The sequence below is a fragment of the Sinocyclocheilus grahami genome, unplaced genomic scaffold (assembly GCF_001515645.1).
Source record: "Sinocyclocheilus grahami isolate Dianchi unplaced genomic scaffold, SAMN03320097.WGS_v1.1 scaffold2446.1, whole genome shotgun sequence".
NCBI lineage: Eukaryota > Metazoa > Chordata > Actinopteri > Cypriniformes > Cyprinidae > Sinocyclocheilus > Sinocyclocheilus grahami.
In genome coordinates this window covers 88,030-104,789 of record NW_015507625.1, presented here as the reverse complement: position 1 = coordinate 104,789, position 16,760 = coordinate 88,030, and the positions used below count along the sequence as shown (strand labels likewise).

General features: G+C 37.7%; 1 protein-coding gene across 2 annotated transcripts in view; it reads left to right on the top strand.

The window, feature by feature from the left end:
- Window positions 1-11,655: 11,655 nt before the first annotated feature.
- LOC107575044 (zinc finger MYND domain-containing protein 19-like) overlaps window positions 11,656-16,760 on the top strand; it is a 19,401-nt gene continuing 14,296 nt past the window's right edge. Inside the window, exons 1-2 of one of the 2 annotated variants that reach the window (XM_016261455.1) lie at window positions 11,656-11,877; window positions 14,730-14,789. In XM_016261455.1, coding sequence (XP_016116941.1) covers window positions 11,827-11,877; window positions 14,730-14,789 — 111 coding nt within the window. In that variant the 5' untranslated portion in view covers window positions 11,656-11,826. The remainder of the gene's footprint in view (window positions 11,878-14,729; window positions 14,790-16,760) is intronic. The other variant, XM_016261456.1, reaches the window with a different exon arrangement.

The following is a 16,760-nucleotide window of genomic DNA, read 5'->3' as shown; positions in this document are numbered from 1 at the left end:
GAAATTAGTCTTTGGAAACGGAGTTTTCTTTTTAGAGCTATCCAAATTCACAGGCAGAACAGGTAGAATATGAGATTTTGGAGGGCTTTTATAATGTAATGCAACATGAGATCGTCCTGAAACTGGCTGAGTGACACCCTGGGGTAGTGGATTGTCAATCTGAATTGAAATTGTTCTGTGGAAACAGGGAGTTTTCTTTTTAGAGCTATTCAAAATCAAAGACAAAACTGGTCATATATGAGTTTTTGGATGGCTTTCATTTTGTAATGGGAAATGTTTTTTGTGAAAACAGGGAGTTTTCTTTTTATAACTATGTGAATTTACAGATAAATATGGTTATATACAAGATCATTAAATGTTTTTATTTTGTTATTTCGCATCAGACAGTTATTTTTTTATTTGAAAATTCTACATTTAATTTTTATCAGACCGTTTTTTAAACATTTGTATTATTTTAAATGCATTCATTCATTCATTGATGGAGAAACTGGCTCAATAAATGAATGCCAGAGACAGCGCATGAGAGGGGAGAGAGTGAGAGAGGGCGAGAGACATAACGCATGAGAGGAGAGAGAGTGAGAGAGGGCGAGAGACATAACGCATGAGAGGAGAGAGAGTGAGAGAGGGCGAGAGACATAACGCATGAGAGGAGAGAGAGAGCGAGAGACATAACGCATTAGAGAGAGAGAGAGTGAGAGAGGGTGAGAGTGATAACGCATGAGAGCTTGAACGCTTTTCCCTTGATCTGAGGTTTACACGCTATTACCGTAACGCCTAGTATATGTGCGCACCACAAAACAACGTGGTGGCTAGAATGACCGTATTTTTCAAAGTGGAGGCTGGCCTGACCGCAGTGGGATTTCTGCCTATGTGTACAACTGATTTCTTTGAGTGGCACAACAGAGTTAATGGCTACTTCATTAAGAATTTTAATGCTACCATTACACCAGCCCTGCCGGGTGAGCACTGTTTTTCGCGCTAAAATGTAGTGATGGGACAATTGATACCGCAGCTCGGATGCTCCGACGCAGTTTTCAAACCACTATTGTATCACACAGTGTGCCGATGCTTGTATCGAAATGACAACACCACGTGATTGATGAAGTTTAAAGCTTTGAACGTCATGCAGTATCAGAAGGTCGGGACAGCTGGGGCAAGTTCAAGCTCAAACCGGTGTGCACTGTTTTGCTCCGGTTTCCGGTTTGAACGACATGTTTCCTGGAAACGGTGCGCAACAGGGTTTGAGATGCATTTTCTCTTGTTTGGTGGGTGTGTCAAACATGTCAGCCCAATTAGCAGCAACATGTTTGTAAACCACGCGCTATTAAAGAGACAGCTAGCACAATGTAATTAACATCCAAATAAATTCACAAGAGCAAGTATATTGTTTGCACATGTTTATTTACATTAAAGGCAAAATAACTGAAATAATAAGGGCACAAGTATAGATCTGGAACTTCTTTAAGTCTGTCTAAATATAATTTAGTAATTGCAATGTCTTCTGGTCCATATCCTTTCCTTAGGAAGGTGTGCTAAATACTGATTAATGTAACATAAAAATACTATATATATTTATACATTTTGCTGTTGTATTATGGAGTGACACTTTCATGAACTTTTTTATACCCCTCTGATTATATAATGGTAAATATTACAATATCATAGCACAACAACAGTGATCAGCAATAATGATAAGCCAAATACTCACAATAAAAATAATAAGGTCATATAGATCATAACACAGTCTTGGAGGTAAGAAGTGGATTATCCTTCACCTGAAATGTTTGTCTTTTCATCCTGAAATGCGAGGCAAATGTTGGATCACAATAATTAGGAACCACAGTTTCCACAAATCCCTTCATTTGATTGGGATGTTCTCTTTTATTCTGGAGGGCAAGAGCAGTGACTGTGAGCGTATTTTGCAGTATTAAACACGTATTTATACCGATTTCATCAGGCTCCGAAAATTCTTCAAAAAGAACACAAAGAATGACCTTCTCAGCTGCCATAGTTGCAACTCTTGCGTCCTCAGAACAGGGTGTTCAACGCATAGACATAATAAATACCTAGACGCCTCATTGGCCGCTTTGAGCCGTTGCTGCGATACGTCAACGCGTCCGCCATGTTTGTGAAGGCAAGACTGCCTTAAAAATAAATGGAAGTAAACTGGGGAGCTAAACATGATTTTATTGTAAACACGATAACGTTTACATTTATCAACTGATTTCAGAGGTTTGTGATCTACATGGAGTTAAAAATAACTCTGCCTCCAGTTATTTAGTTAGGTTTGGAAAATTATAAATTTTCGTAAGAAAATGTGAAAACTTACACTTGTCTCACTTGTTGATTTGATTGATTTTTTTCAGTTTACAATTATAATGTTAATGTAGTATAACTGTGACATATACATGTTTTGTAATTTGAATGTACATTAAATGAAATTAAGTTGTTTCATTGCTTTCTCTGTCTTCAACCCCAACATTTTAGCTTTTCTTGTGCTTCAGGTCAGAACACAGCTCATTCCCTTTGAAATACTGGAAGAAAATAAAAATAATACATCTTTAAGCACTAATAATTTACCATCATTGAGAAAATTGAATAAAACCAGCGAATACAAATCAAAAAGTGACAATCTTGGTAGTCTGCTTTTTATTTTGATAGTACTTTATACAGATAAACTCCACAACAAACAATAACAAATGCAACTGATAATCCTTTATGGATCCAGTAAAACTTAGTTACAGTGGTAAAATATTATGCACTGATACAGTGCACAGTCACAATATAATAAAAGTGACATGTAATATTAAAAAGTATATGTAGTACAAGTTGTGAATAATATAAATAAGTTGTGAATAATATAAAAAGCAATTACAACAGTATATAATAGATTTATATTAGCATAAATTATATGTATAATACTATAATAAATAAATGAATAACAATAGATGAATAATATCACGTAGAATATGTAATATCAAGGGTGGAATAATACAGAATAGACAATAATGAAGAATAAATTAATAGTAAATTATAAAGTAAAATAAATAATCATGAAATGTAGTTTTATAATAGTATTGTGTAATAATTATTAAACTAAGTAAGACACAACTAATGACATGACACAAAAAATTGTGGTATAGTATAATATATATATATATATATATATATATATATATATATATATAATAAACAATCCTCTGAATCAATCTCAGCTCAAGGTACACATTTTATTTCAGTTTTCAGTTCTAGCTTAGAGTGGTTTAGTTGTGATGTAAACCTGACCAATAAAGACTAATTATCCACTGTTTCCTATATTTTATTCAATTAATGAGTAAAATAATGTAAACAACTTGAGGATGCTGGATATTTTGCTCTACAATGCAAATTACACACACCCATGCAGAAAACACAACTTTTGAAAAAGTCAGAGAGAGAGAGGTTTGAATATGACCAGGGTAATTCTGGCCGTTCATTCAGGGCTATTCTGGGTTTTAACTAGTACTAATACAACATTAGGCTGTGGAAGTATAGCCTACTCTCTTGGAAATGCAGAGAACAGGCTTTCTTCAGCTTTTTTTCTGTTTGCAATTGGCTAAAAAGGAAAAAACTAAATATATATATATTAAGTCCACAGATTTATGATAAGCTATGAAATCCGTATAATCAAGTGATGATAAACTTACTCTTTATAAATAAGTAACGTTAGTGAAATTAAAGAGAGATGATTTAGCTCCATCCCTAATCCTGACAGTCTGGCATTGTCTTGTCAAAGTGCTCACTGTACATATTGTGCTCATAACACAATTTACTTTATGATATAAACTACAATATAAAGTTAAAACTTAAGAATTCATTTAAACTTTGATTTTATATAAAGTCTCAGCTTTCACAGCTTACTAGCTATATCGCTAGCTATTAATAGTCTGACACTGGTGGCTAATTAAGCTGTCAACATAAAGCTAAAAATGACCAGAAACAACTGTTCAGTCTTACCTGTGAAAGATAATACCCCGAGATCTCTTTTTAGTATTGTGCGACGGTTTGTAGATGCCCAAGCTGCCGACGAGTCAGGTATGTTTTCGCCTGTCCCGATATGAGAGTTGCCTTCACCAATATGGCGGCGACGTTGACGTGTGGTCGAGTGGCCAATGAGGCGTCTAGGTATTTATTATGTCTATGGTTCAATGCATCACCGTTTCCGTTTAAAAAACGTTTTGCACCGTTTTTATCGGGGCTGAATGCAGCCCTGGTTTGAAAAAACTGGCGCGTCACGATCCCACCTGATGCATAAAATGATTATTCGGTCACTTTGAGGGCTGTCAGTAGGACATTTAATCATGTTTATAACTGGGGTCTCAGAGATCCTGAACACAACATAAGGGTATAACAGATCACACAAAAAAAATTAATTTCAGCTACTCACGTCAATTATTAATTATGATCACATGTTTGTGTATTTTATATTATTGGTCGATATGTGAATACGTTGACCAAGCTATACATGACACGAGTTGTGGTCTCATTGGCACAAATTAATTTAGATGAGATTATATCAGATTAGATATTGTATTGATCCCAGCAGAGGCGGACTTAACCATTAGGCAAAGGTAGGCGACTGCCTTGGGCCCCCAAAAGTCAGGGGCCCCCTAAAATGCTTTTTATATGCGAGATTCGCGTTCAGTGTGGCTGCACAAGTGGTTGCTGTGGTGTTCATTACCACGACAACAGTCTGTGCGTCCGCGTTGAACGTGCTTCTTAGCAAAAGTAGGGGGATGTAGAAAATGGGGACTAAATGGGGCTATAGGCCCAGAATCTATTCATAAAAACGGAATTTACCGTGTAACGCGGAATGTGAAGGAGTTTGCTATTTAAGCACGCGCAACGCTCGCGGTTGTCGTCTGTAGTAGCTAAATAGTATTTTTGCCATTTAATATTCACATACTCTAGTTCATACCGCGGTTTGATTGAAGTGTACTGAATTGCATTTGATTTATTCATTCAATATTTGACGAATTCCGTGACATTGCTCGTTACACAGTAAACTTCTGTTGTGTAGCATTTTGAATGTACAAAAATTAAAGGGTTTGTTTAATTTTCATTGGAATAAAAGATAGATTCATGTTTTTGCCTTCATTTGATTACCAGAAAAATGAAAATACACAACACAGAATTTCCAAAAAAGTAAATAAAATTAAAATTTCATAGGGCCCTATTATTGTATACAAATTAATAAATTAAGTTGTTTTTATGAATTCAATTAATTAGATATGTTTTTGATTAAACCATTAAAATGGAATACAGAAACATTTTAATTTTAAAAAAAGAACGCAGAATTTGGGCCCTAAGAATGTAGTGGCGGCTCGTCGGGGGGAGGCATAATTTTGAGGTGAAAATGGGAGGACGACGATTTAATGTTAATAAAATTCACAATTAATTTCAGTTCATGTCTTAGAATGTGTCTTTTTTTTGTTTGTAATCTCACAGTTGTAATGCCATAACGTGAAAGCACCGCTTTTCTATCGCAAATGTGCCGAATCTGCTGATGCAATTACAACCGCTAATGATAGGGGGACGAGAAGGGTAGGGGGAGGCCGGGGGAGAGGCGAGCTCTTGTGCCTCCGTTGGTAAAAAAATTAGCCAATCACCATCGAGTGTTCACTTTCAGTGCTGAGGGGTGTTGCGAAAAGAACCCTGGCAAGGGAGGCTAGCCTCCCTTCTGATATCAACCAATCATCACAGAGACGTAAATTACGTGATAATAGTTTGAACGTCTCCCGCTGCGCTGATAATGTACCAAGTACTTATGATGAGTAGCATATTGAATATTTGATTGCCAACAGATTTACCAAGCTGTCATTCAAACAGTATACAAATTTAGGGAAAACAGCCTAAACTGGATATAGGCTACAGCAGTGGGCTTAAAGGGGTCATATGATGCGATTTCAAATTTTCCTTTCTCTTTGGAGTGTTACAAGCTCTTGGTGCATAAAGAAGATCTGTAAAGTTGCAAAGACTAAAGTCTCAAATCCAAAGAGATAGTCTTTATAAAAGTAAACCTACCTAAAATGGCTCGTTCTAACACGCCCCCACATATCTACGTCACTATGTGGGAAGATTTGCATAATGCCGGCCAAATGTGCACGCAAAGAAAGAAGGAGTGGTTTCAGGAACAGCAGTAGTGTTAATGCAGCATGTCAAGGAGACGCTGTGTATTTCAGTGCGAAAGCAAAAGCACTTTATTTGGCCTTCCGGAAGTAGATGCAATTAGGAATAATTGGTTAAGATTTATTTACAACAGAACAGCACAACCCAGATGTTCGAATTTGTGCAACGCATTTTATGGACAATGGTTTTTTTAACCTAGAAGAGTACAAGGCTGGCTGTGCACAAAGTTTTGACTTTGCTATGACAATCTGGCGCTTCTGAATCAGCGACTGTAAGTATGTTTTGTTATTAGTTTAAGCATTTGCTATTGACTGTTCAAATGCAGAGTTTTGCGCTGCACAGAGTAACGAGTCGTGTGTGTGTGTGAGAGAGGGGAACAGGGTCACATCACAGGAGAGTGAACTGCCCATCAGAAATCAGCTGTCTTAACCGCGGCTTGTGTACTGCATCATCACTGTGTCTGTCACACAACTCTGTTGCCCTTTCGGGCTTGAACTGATGGTAAAATTAACCACATTATTAACTGTCTTGATATTTACTTTGAAAGCTTAAGCTGCGATTATGGTAAGGGGTGTTACATTTCCGACGCGTACTTGTGGTGTTCGGCCAATCACAGTGCACTGGGTCAGCTGGCCAATCAGAGCAGACTGCTTTATTTATAACATGTACATGAAAAATCGAAAAGATTAGACACAACTATTGGACACGGTTGTGCAGCAGTGAGCAACAGTGAAAGGAATCTCAAGGTTGTAAATGTGTGAAATTGTATAAGGCCCCATTCCTGTATTTTGCCTGGGGCCCCCAAATCACTAAATCCGCCCCTGGATCCCAGATTGATTCCACCCTTGAATGAGACTTCCGAAGCTTTTGGTCACATGCTTTTTCAAACCATCCTCTGCTCCGCAATGATTTGTCAGAAATGGTGGAGAAAACAAAGTCCGACCACCAGATGTCTTCTTTTTCTTGTTAGTTTTATGGCTGATTGCAACCATGACTTATCAGGTGCATACCGCCACCTACTGTATCGGAGTATGCAGCATGGATTATATCTCACTGAATGCACTTTACGTTATAAAAAAATACATATATATATATATATATTTTTATAAATAAATATTATAGCACTACTATCTAAATCCTATAATATACCCCTGTATCCTTCAGATATTCCACAACAGCATCCTGTGCATCTTTAACCCCTTCTCCTGTTGTTCCCAAAACACCCTCAAGGTTCCATTTCCTTCCTGTCTGACTTATCTTTTGGTTTAATCTAATCCTCTCTTCCCTATACTTCCTACAATGTAACAACATATGTTCTGCATTTTCTGTGATTTTACATTCCATACATTCATCTGATTTACTTTTACCTAACAAAAACAATGTTTTATTTAACCGTGTGGTCAAACCTCAGCCTGGTTAGAACCGACTCCTCCCTTCTATTCCTTCCATTCACACCCTGTGCGTTGATAAATTTCTGTATACTATAATATTTCCTTCCACTATTATCCATGTCCCATCTGTCCTGCCATTTCTTCATCATTTCTTTTTTTATTATTGCCTTAGCTTCTCCTTTACCAAAGGGAATATTTATAATATCGCTCATTGTTACCATATAACTTTAAGTTCTGTTTGTCTATCCATTTCTTCCTGGTAAATAACATGTGACAAGATTTACTTGGAGAAAGCTTAAAGCCCCAATTATATGACCATTGTTCTACTTTTCCTATTGCTTCCTTGATTTTACTTATCACACCTATGGGATCTCGTCCTCTTACCCAAATGGCCCCATCATCTGCATACAAAACTGAACCAACTCTTCTATCCAAATTAATAAAAATATCATTAATCATTACATTAAATAACACTGGACTTATAACGCTTCCTTGTGGAATTCCATTAACAATTTCAAATTCCTCAGACACTTCTGATCCCACTTTAACTCTAAATCTTCTTTCCGATAAAAAAATCTAAAACCCAATTATAGAACCTACCTCTTACTCCAATCTTACTTAGTTTAATTAATAACCCTTCCCTCCACATAGAGTCGTAAGCCTTTTCAATATCAAAGAATATTCAATATTCATTAATTGTTTCATTTTAAATGTTTTCTCGATCTCATTACTTACTTTCACAACAGCATCCATTGTAGAACGTCCTTTTCTGAAACCACTTTAGTATTGTGCAAATAAACCTCTGTATTCAAGGAAATAATTAAGTCTTCTGACTAAGATCTTCTCCATCCACTTGCATAGGTGGGATGTTAGGGCGATGGGTCTGTAGTTACCAGCATTGTTAGGATCCTTTCCAGATTTTTTAAAAGGCAGTATTAATGCACTCTTCCAGCTTTTTGGCATTTTACCTTCTTCCCAAATCTTATTAAATAGATACAATATTATCTCTAATATTTTTTCTGGTAATTTCTGAAACATGACATAGCTCAATTGATCTTCTCCTGTAGCAGTATTTCTAAATACCATTTAATACCATCACTAATTCATTCATATTAATTTCTTCATCCATGGTACTTTCCACATTGTCTTGTTTAAAAAACATATCCCTATTTTCATTTAAAATCTTTTCTTTATTTTGTCTGTGAATATCATCTAGATGGTCACCACTATGCACACTGGCAAACTTCTTTCCTAATATATTTGCCTTTTCCTTATCTGTTATTGCCATTATTCCTTCATCCTCTAATACTGGTATTTTTACGTACACTTTATTCCCACTAATTTTCTTCAGCATTGACCATTTCTCTCCTATTTGAACAGTAACTCCTCCATGCATTTCGTTTACTATTCTTAATTTCTTGTCGAGCTTGAGCCTTTTTCCTTTGATAATTAATAAGATTTTCCTGGTTCAAGTTATTTCTTAATATTCTCAGAGCATTATTTCGTTCTTTTATAATTTCTGTACATTTATCATTCCACCATGGGACCGTTTTCCTTTTCCCTCCAACTATCTTAAGTGGTATGCTATTCAAAGCGGCATTTAATATTAATTGTGAAACTTCAGATGCACATTCCTCAATATCACCCTCCATTAAAATTAAATCTGCTGACTCACAACATATTTCTTTAAATTTTTGCCAGTCAGCTTTTGTAAAATCCCACTTCTTATGCCTAGGCCTTTCTTGGATATCTATTTCAACATTTATAGAGCATATTATTGGAAAGTGTACGGTCTTCAATATCCACTCACAAGAATTTGCCAGATTATTAGAAACTAAAGTAAGATCAATACAAGACAATGTGTTAGAACGTATGACAATTCTTGTACCATTTCCATTATTTAGACAAACTAGCTGCCTAACATCCATCAATTCTTCCACTACTTCCCCATTATTATCAGTGTGCTTACTTCCCTAAAGACTATTGTGTGCATTGAAATCTCCGCACCATATTTCTTCCCTTTTTCCTTGACTCCTAACTATGTCCTCTAAAACGTCTAGGCTTAATAATTTACATGGGTTATAAAAGTTGATTACTACCAAGTTCCCATCTGATTTATATACTTCAATAATCACACATTCTATTTCTATTGAAGATGCTATTCTTTTAAATGATATCCCATCCCTTACAAATGTTGCACAGCCTCCACCTTGATTTCCACCTCTATCAAACCTGACAGACTCATATCCAGGTATAATAAAATCAAGGTGAGGTCGAAGCCAGGTTTCTTGAATGCAAACAATATCAAGTTTGACTTCTGATTCTGCAACAAACTTTTTAAACTCTTGTCCATTTGCAATCAAGCCTCTAGCATTCCATTGCAAGAGGTGGAATACCATTACAAGATTAGTTAACACTCTGAGATCCCCCATCATTATTAGCACTCAACATACTATGTATATCTTCAGCTTTTATATCTTTAATGCCTAGAAACTCCTCTGCAGCTTCCACAACTGTCTTGATTCTATTGCTTTTTCTTTCTTGTTGTGGTCCAACATTAACAACTTTGCACATAAAAGCTATAAAACGTTTATTTTCCACAATCAAGGTGTTCTCCTCAACTTTACACTTATGATTGCATGGCTGCAGTGGAGGTGCTGGCCTTCCTGACTGATATTTCCTTATGTCTGAACTCTGTGGTACTGCATACCTTGCATTGTCATTCAAATTTTCCTGATATTCTATTGGTTTATTTTGTTTGTTTTCATAAATACCAATACCCTTTAATGCCTCTGCATATGTCACCTTATTCATAACCTTGTATCTTTGTACTTCTTTAGCTTGTTTCTGAACCACACATCCAGCATATGCAGCACTATGCTCACCTCCACAATTGCAGCATTTTAGCTTAGCATCCTTTTTACATTTACCATAGTCATGTTCTCCTCCACATTTCGCACATCTTTGTCTCCATTTACACTGTTGTGCTGTATGTTCCATTCTCTGACATTTGAAGCACCTTAATGGACTTCCGTAGGCATTATCTTTTCAAAAACAAGCAGTACAGACAGGCTATCTGATTTAACACCACCTTTATTAATTTGGAATCTTTTGGCTTCTGTTAAATTCCCACCTTGTATCTCATTCTTCACATTTTCCATGGACATTTCCAGAGGCACATTTGAAATCACTCCTCTTAACTTTGCTGCCATTCCTGGTACATGCACTTTAATCTTTCCACCACCAAGGCTACTCATTTTCAGAATCATCTCCTGCTGCTTCTTATTTACTGCTGAAATTAGAATTCTTCTGTTATTCAGTAATTTAGCATATTTTATTTTCCCTATTTCCTTCTCAATTGCTTTAGTTACCTGAACTGGATGAAAGTGACCTTTATCATTACTAAGCGTAATAATGACTTTCCACTCTTCCTGTTTGTCATCATCAAACCTACTGCTTCCACTAGGTTTAGCTCTGATCTTTTTGATCGTTTGTCTTGGTGTACTCTCTCCTCCACTACTCGCTTCAGACCATGCTTTTTTCCTTGCTTTTTCAGTTCGGTTAACCTCCATATCTGAAGGCCACCCATAATCATCACCATCTGAATCATAACCCACTGCTACACTCACGATACAGTTTGATTACAATCCACCGTCTCTTCCAACGCAAAGTTCAGTCATCCAGTCCACGCTCCCAAGAGGCGACGCTGACTGCAATCCTCGACCACCAGATATCGCTAATGCACACTGTGTTAAAAGCTTCGAGTAATGAACCGTTTTCCGGCACAATTTCATGAAAGCCTCAAACGCTCCAGAAAGCCTCAGTTTCCCATCACTACTAAAATGTCGCGTTTTAGTTACGTAATGAAAAGGCGCGGTTATACAAGGGGCGGGCTTTGTCGTGAAATCTCGAATTGTGATTGGACAGCTCGGCCAAACGCGTTCACGTTTATCCATTATACGTCAGCATTAAACACCCAACGCAAATGTATTTACGATGCACAGCTCCGATTGGACAAATCGCTGTCAGTCCTTTTTCGCGATTGGTTTAGTTCTGAGTTCTGTTAGTCCCTCCCCCAGAAAGCTTGCAAGTTTTTCCGACGCCTCTCAGCGGTGCATCACGGAGGTTTGGAAGCGGGTGGTGAAGACTCGGGCAACGACTGACCCTATTACACTAAAAATTTTACTTAGGGTTGGTTTGCCCGGTCCGATTTCCAACCTAATAACGTCGTACTTCCTCTGACATTTCATCCCAGACATCCCCTCTAATGTCGGATTTCAAGCTTGGGATTGTTCGACTTGGCCGTGTGGCCGGGAAGGTGAGCTGAATCCTAGGGCTGCCATGTGCGACGCGAAGGGGAGGGGATCCGAGATCCGTGAGCTAAATGCTTGTGTTTGACAATTAAGTGCCAGATTTGTCAATTTTGATGTTCTCGACCTTGTTCAGAGAGGAATATATGTAATATAGGCATAGAGTTGTCGTCGAAACGTTTAATTTTTTATAAATAAACTGGTCAGCTCATCAGACGAGTAGGTTTAGTCCCTTTGAGCCGCCTACTTTTGCTGTGGTAGTGCCGCTAGCGTGGCTACAGCGATACTAACTAGACAACTGGGGCGAGAGTTCGCTTGTGAGCTAGGGAATGTTAGTTTTATTTTTCCGTTTACAGTTTAAGACGGTTTTAAGCACAAGACTGTTGCGTTTTTTTTTATCCACGTCAGTAATGACACTGTCATCCAATATGGCTCAGATAGCTCTGAAAATGCCTCAACCAGGAACCGTTCGCAGCGTGACAACCGGCATATTGACTGTGCTTTAGCTCTGGCTTACACGGTTTATCTGTCAAACATGTGCACAGTCACTTCAACGGTAATGCATCGCGAAACCTTCTGCAAAATGTTGTCAGTTTATTCAACTTTACTATTTTGATCGGTTCTTTGCGTCATCCTGAACAAATCCAAGCTGTTTCTGGGATGCCAGGCCGCTCATGCATGACACTAGAGGGCAGCCGGTGTTGTGCCGAATTCTGCACTCCTGCCAGATTATGCACCCCCTCGTTGAAGTTACTAACTGATTGCCTAATCCCAACCCCACCCCTAATCCTAACCCCTCCCCTACACCTACTCCTAACCCTACCAATACTAGGGGGTGCATAATCTGGCAGGGTGCAAATTTCGGCAATACACCTGTAAACATATCTATAGGGGTTAAACAATAGGAGCATGTGAGCACAAACGCGATGCGTGCTATACAGTCTCAATGTTGCCCAATTTATGTTGTCATAAAACGGAATAGAGCTCATGCTAATCGACGGTCATAGGTTATGTCTGGTTTCTCCTGTGATAATCGCGAACGTTTGCTTAGGCACTCTTCATCTGCTTTTTATGATCATTAAATTCTGGAATCTGTAATGACACGCATAACATTTGAAATATTTACCCTTATTACTTTACAGACAGCTACCGATCTACTTTTTATATAGTGATGAAAAGGCTATTTTAAAATACCACAAATTAACTGTCCTAATTACCAGAAAGCGCGGTTTGAGTAATAATACGAGTTGTCATTGTTTCTCAGATAGTAGCGATGTCTGATTCGTAAACTGATTGTTCTTCAATTATAATCTGCTGAACTGGTTTGCTAAACCTGTCTGGTGTGCGTTTTCCATAAGCATCGTTATAGCTATGGTCGCAAGTTACCAACATAGTTCAGCCATTTGGTTGACATTCGTAAAGAGTATCGAAAAATAAATGCTATATTAAAAGTAGGGCTGGACAATAATTCAATATCAATATGTATCGCGATATAATTTTCCGATATTTCGATATACATTACCAGTGTTTCCCATACATTGATTTATTTGTGGCGTTTGACTTCGTTGAATAAACATGAGCACTGCACGTTTCAAAATCATAACACGGCGCGGGTGTTTTATATGAACGTATCTCTGAAGGGAACCGAAGGGAGCAGAAAAGTTTCGATGGCATTTTCATTTGATCTGATAAAGTAGCGTTCATGAGCGGAGCTGCTTTGATTACAGCCGTTACCGGAGAAACCGCAAGTTCTACCGCTCTCAATCAATGCACCTCCTACTGGCAGACAATCAGTTTTTCAATTTTAAAAGTTTATAAAAATGTTTTAATTTCATTTATATATATCAAAACAAACTTTTAAAAATGGAAACTAATTGAACTAATAGAAAATTGCTCAAAAAGTGTGGGAACCCTAAGGAATGCATTATGTATAACTTAAAGGTGCAATAGGTGATTGTCTTCAGAAACATTTTTTGTTATGCTCTTCATATCACGATAGCAATCATTAAGTTATGTGGTCTAAATGTATTTATATATATATTCTGTGGAAGGCGTAGGACCAAGAAATGTTCGTCCAATCAAAACGCTCGGTCTGAGCGTTTTAATTAGCTTTCCTACCTGCCTGTCAACGTATGTATTTGCATACCTCTGCGCACCCTGTTCGTGCAGACAGGATACCTCATCAGCGTGTTCATGCACGCTGTGCAGACAGAGCGAGAATGGCAGACAAACATCAACAACCCGATCTTCCTTCCTGGTATTGTAGTAATTTTAAAGTTTTCTCAAATGACACATGATGTAGCCCAGCGGTTCCCAATTCCTGTCCTCGCGCCCCCCAGCTCTGCATATTTTGCATGTCTCACTTAGTTAACACACCCGATTCAGAAAACCAGCTCGTTAGAAGTGAGCTACGTGCATGAACTGTGTTCCGATCGATATGATCCCTACACAGTGTTCATTGCTCCCTACTACCTGAGCAGGGGAAATCCGTTGAAGTTTACTTCACTTCAGAACATTCATTCACGGTTTTGCGCTGCGCAGCGTCACACTTACACACACACATCTTCACATCCAGTGCGAGGACTGGAATTGGGAACCGCTGATGTAGCCTATTGCAGTAATGTTGTCTCTGGTATTCTTGTCTGAGCATATATGCGTTCAGAGGCGTGGTTTTGGACGGCGATTGCAGGGAGGGTGGGACGTTCGCTTTTAGTGCTATCAGGCTAAAGTTTTTTTAAACAAATGCTAAAGCATTTTCCAAGATCTCCTACTGCACCTTTAAGTCTTTGGTGAGGAAATGGCTCTGGATTGTTGACTCAATTGACTTACTCTCCATTATAACACCGTTTTGTTCCTTCAGACAAAGTACACTTTGATTGATGAGCAAGACATACCATTGGTGGAAAACTATGCCTTTGAGGTAAGAACTCATTTTGTTGTTGTTGTTGTTGTTTTGAGAATTTAGTTTGGGGTTTGAACCAACAGCCCTGTGTGTTATGACCATTTCTGGTATTCCTAGTAAATTTTTTAAAAATTTCTTTAAAGGTGTGGTAAGCGATTTTTCAAAAACACTTTAGAAAACTGATTCGGGCAAAATAGCAAAACAAACTTGTAGCCAATCAGCAGTAAGGGGCGTGTCTACTCATGATGTGGAGGAGAGAGAGTTCAGTGCACAGGACGGACATTATCCGAGCCGAGCGACAGAAAGATAAAGATGGATAAAAAACAAAAGAGGAAAACATCTGTGGAACAAAAGAAGGCTTAAGGCCATAAGGCAAGAAGTAGGACCCGTGTAAATATCGAATCAGCTTTCCAGCGCTGTGGAGAGAACTCAAGGAGCGGAAGGCCTGCGATCGGATGCCGAGGTTGCTTTGATTCTTCTCGATAGGTGAGTAACACCGTGTCTGCGCCGCAACAGCTAATGTCTGTCTAGTACACTGGACGCGACAAAACAACTGTTGAAAATCATTTGAAATTTGTGTCAGTACGTCATAAATAGAACGCAGCAGCAGTTTTCTGTCTGGGATTTGTCGTGCCACGGGCGTAGACCATAGATATGTGTATATATATATCTATGGTGTAGACGGCATCACTGATTATGAGTTCTATAGTATCATAGATACTATAGAATACATATGGTCATGGACCGGTATAATTTTGAAAAATACCGTGATATAAATTTTTGGTCATACCGCCCAGCACTAGGCGGTAGGGATGTAACGATTCGATTCGATTCACGATTTTTTTTTTTCTTAATGAGATTTAAGACAAATTATAATTAAATGTGTCCTTTTATTATTGCTTGGACAAAATGCTGCACGTTTCTTTGTGAAATTGAAATATAACACTATAATAATATACTAATATAGCACTTGCGTATTATTGCTCTTTTGTTGGTTTTGATTGCTTTTATTGTCCTCATTTGTAAGTCGTTTTGGATAAAAGCGTCTGCTAAATGACCAATTTTAAATGTAAATGTAAATAACAAAACTAAATTTTAATTTGAAAACAAACCCCAAATCAAATAAAATAAATCTCTTCATATAAACAAACTAAGGCTTTTTCTGTGCTCTTTCCATTTAAAATTAGAGGCAACCACTGTATTTTAATCATGATCCAAACAAAGATGCTGCATGCATGCAACATGAGCAGTTTTAAATCTAAATTAGATTGTATAATTTCGAAATTTGAAGCATTGGTTTGACTTCAGTTTTGTGAAACTATACTATGGGATCAGAATCCCGCCTAAAGTATTGCAGTCACGGATAAAAAAAGAACAAGGATGAAAACAAAATTTAAAAACGCAAGTAAAAAATATATTGCACAAGATTTAAAAATGAAAGCAAAGTTTTCAGAATTGCAAACAATGGTCACGGATTAAACAATAATAAGCGTAAATCAAAAAATTTATAACGCATTTTTTTAAATAACAAGCATGAATCAAAACTTTAAACACGTTTTAAATCCTGGAGGGCCGGTGTCCTGCAGAGTTTAGCTCCAACTTGCCTCAACACACCTGGCTGCCAGTTTCTAGTATGCCTAAGACCTTGATTAGCTGATGCAGGTGTGTTTAATTGGGGTTGGAGCTAAACTCTGCAGGACAATGGCCCTCCAGGACCGAGTTTGGACACCCCTGGCATACACCATCCTAACCCTCTCTAAAGAAGAGCTTAACTTAAGGTTGTTTACAAAAGAAATCTGTCAGTGTTCTTTTCATTTTCTCTCTTCTTCAGCCCTTTCTGTTAGCGTAAAGCAGTTACTGAGAGATTGACATCTAATATTAACCAATACAAAATCTGCATTAAAGTTAAGAATGTAAGGATACAATCTGTTAATATATAATTTGTAGTTGTGATGCTCATACATTTTTGGTGAGTGCTCCTAAATTTTT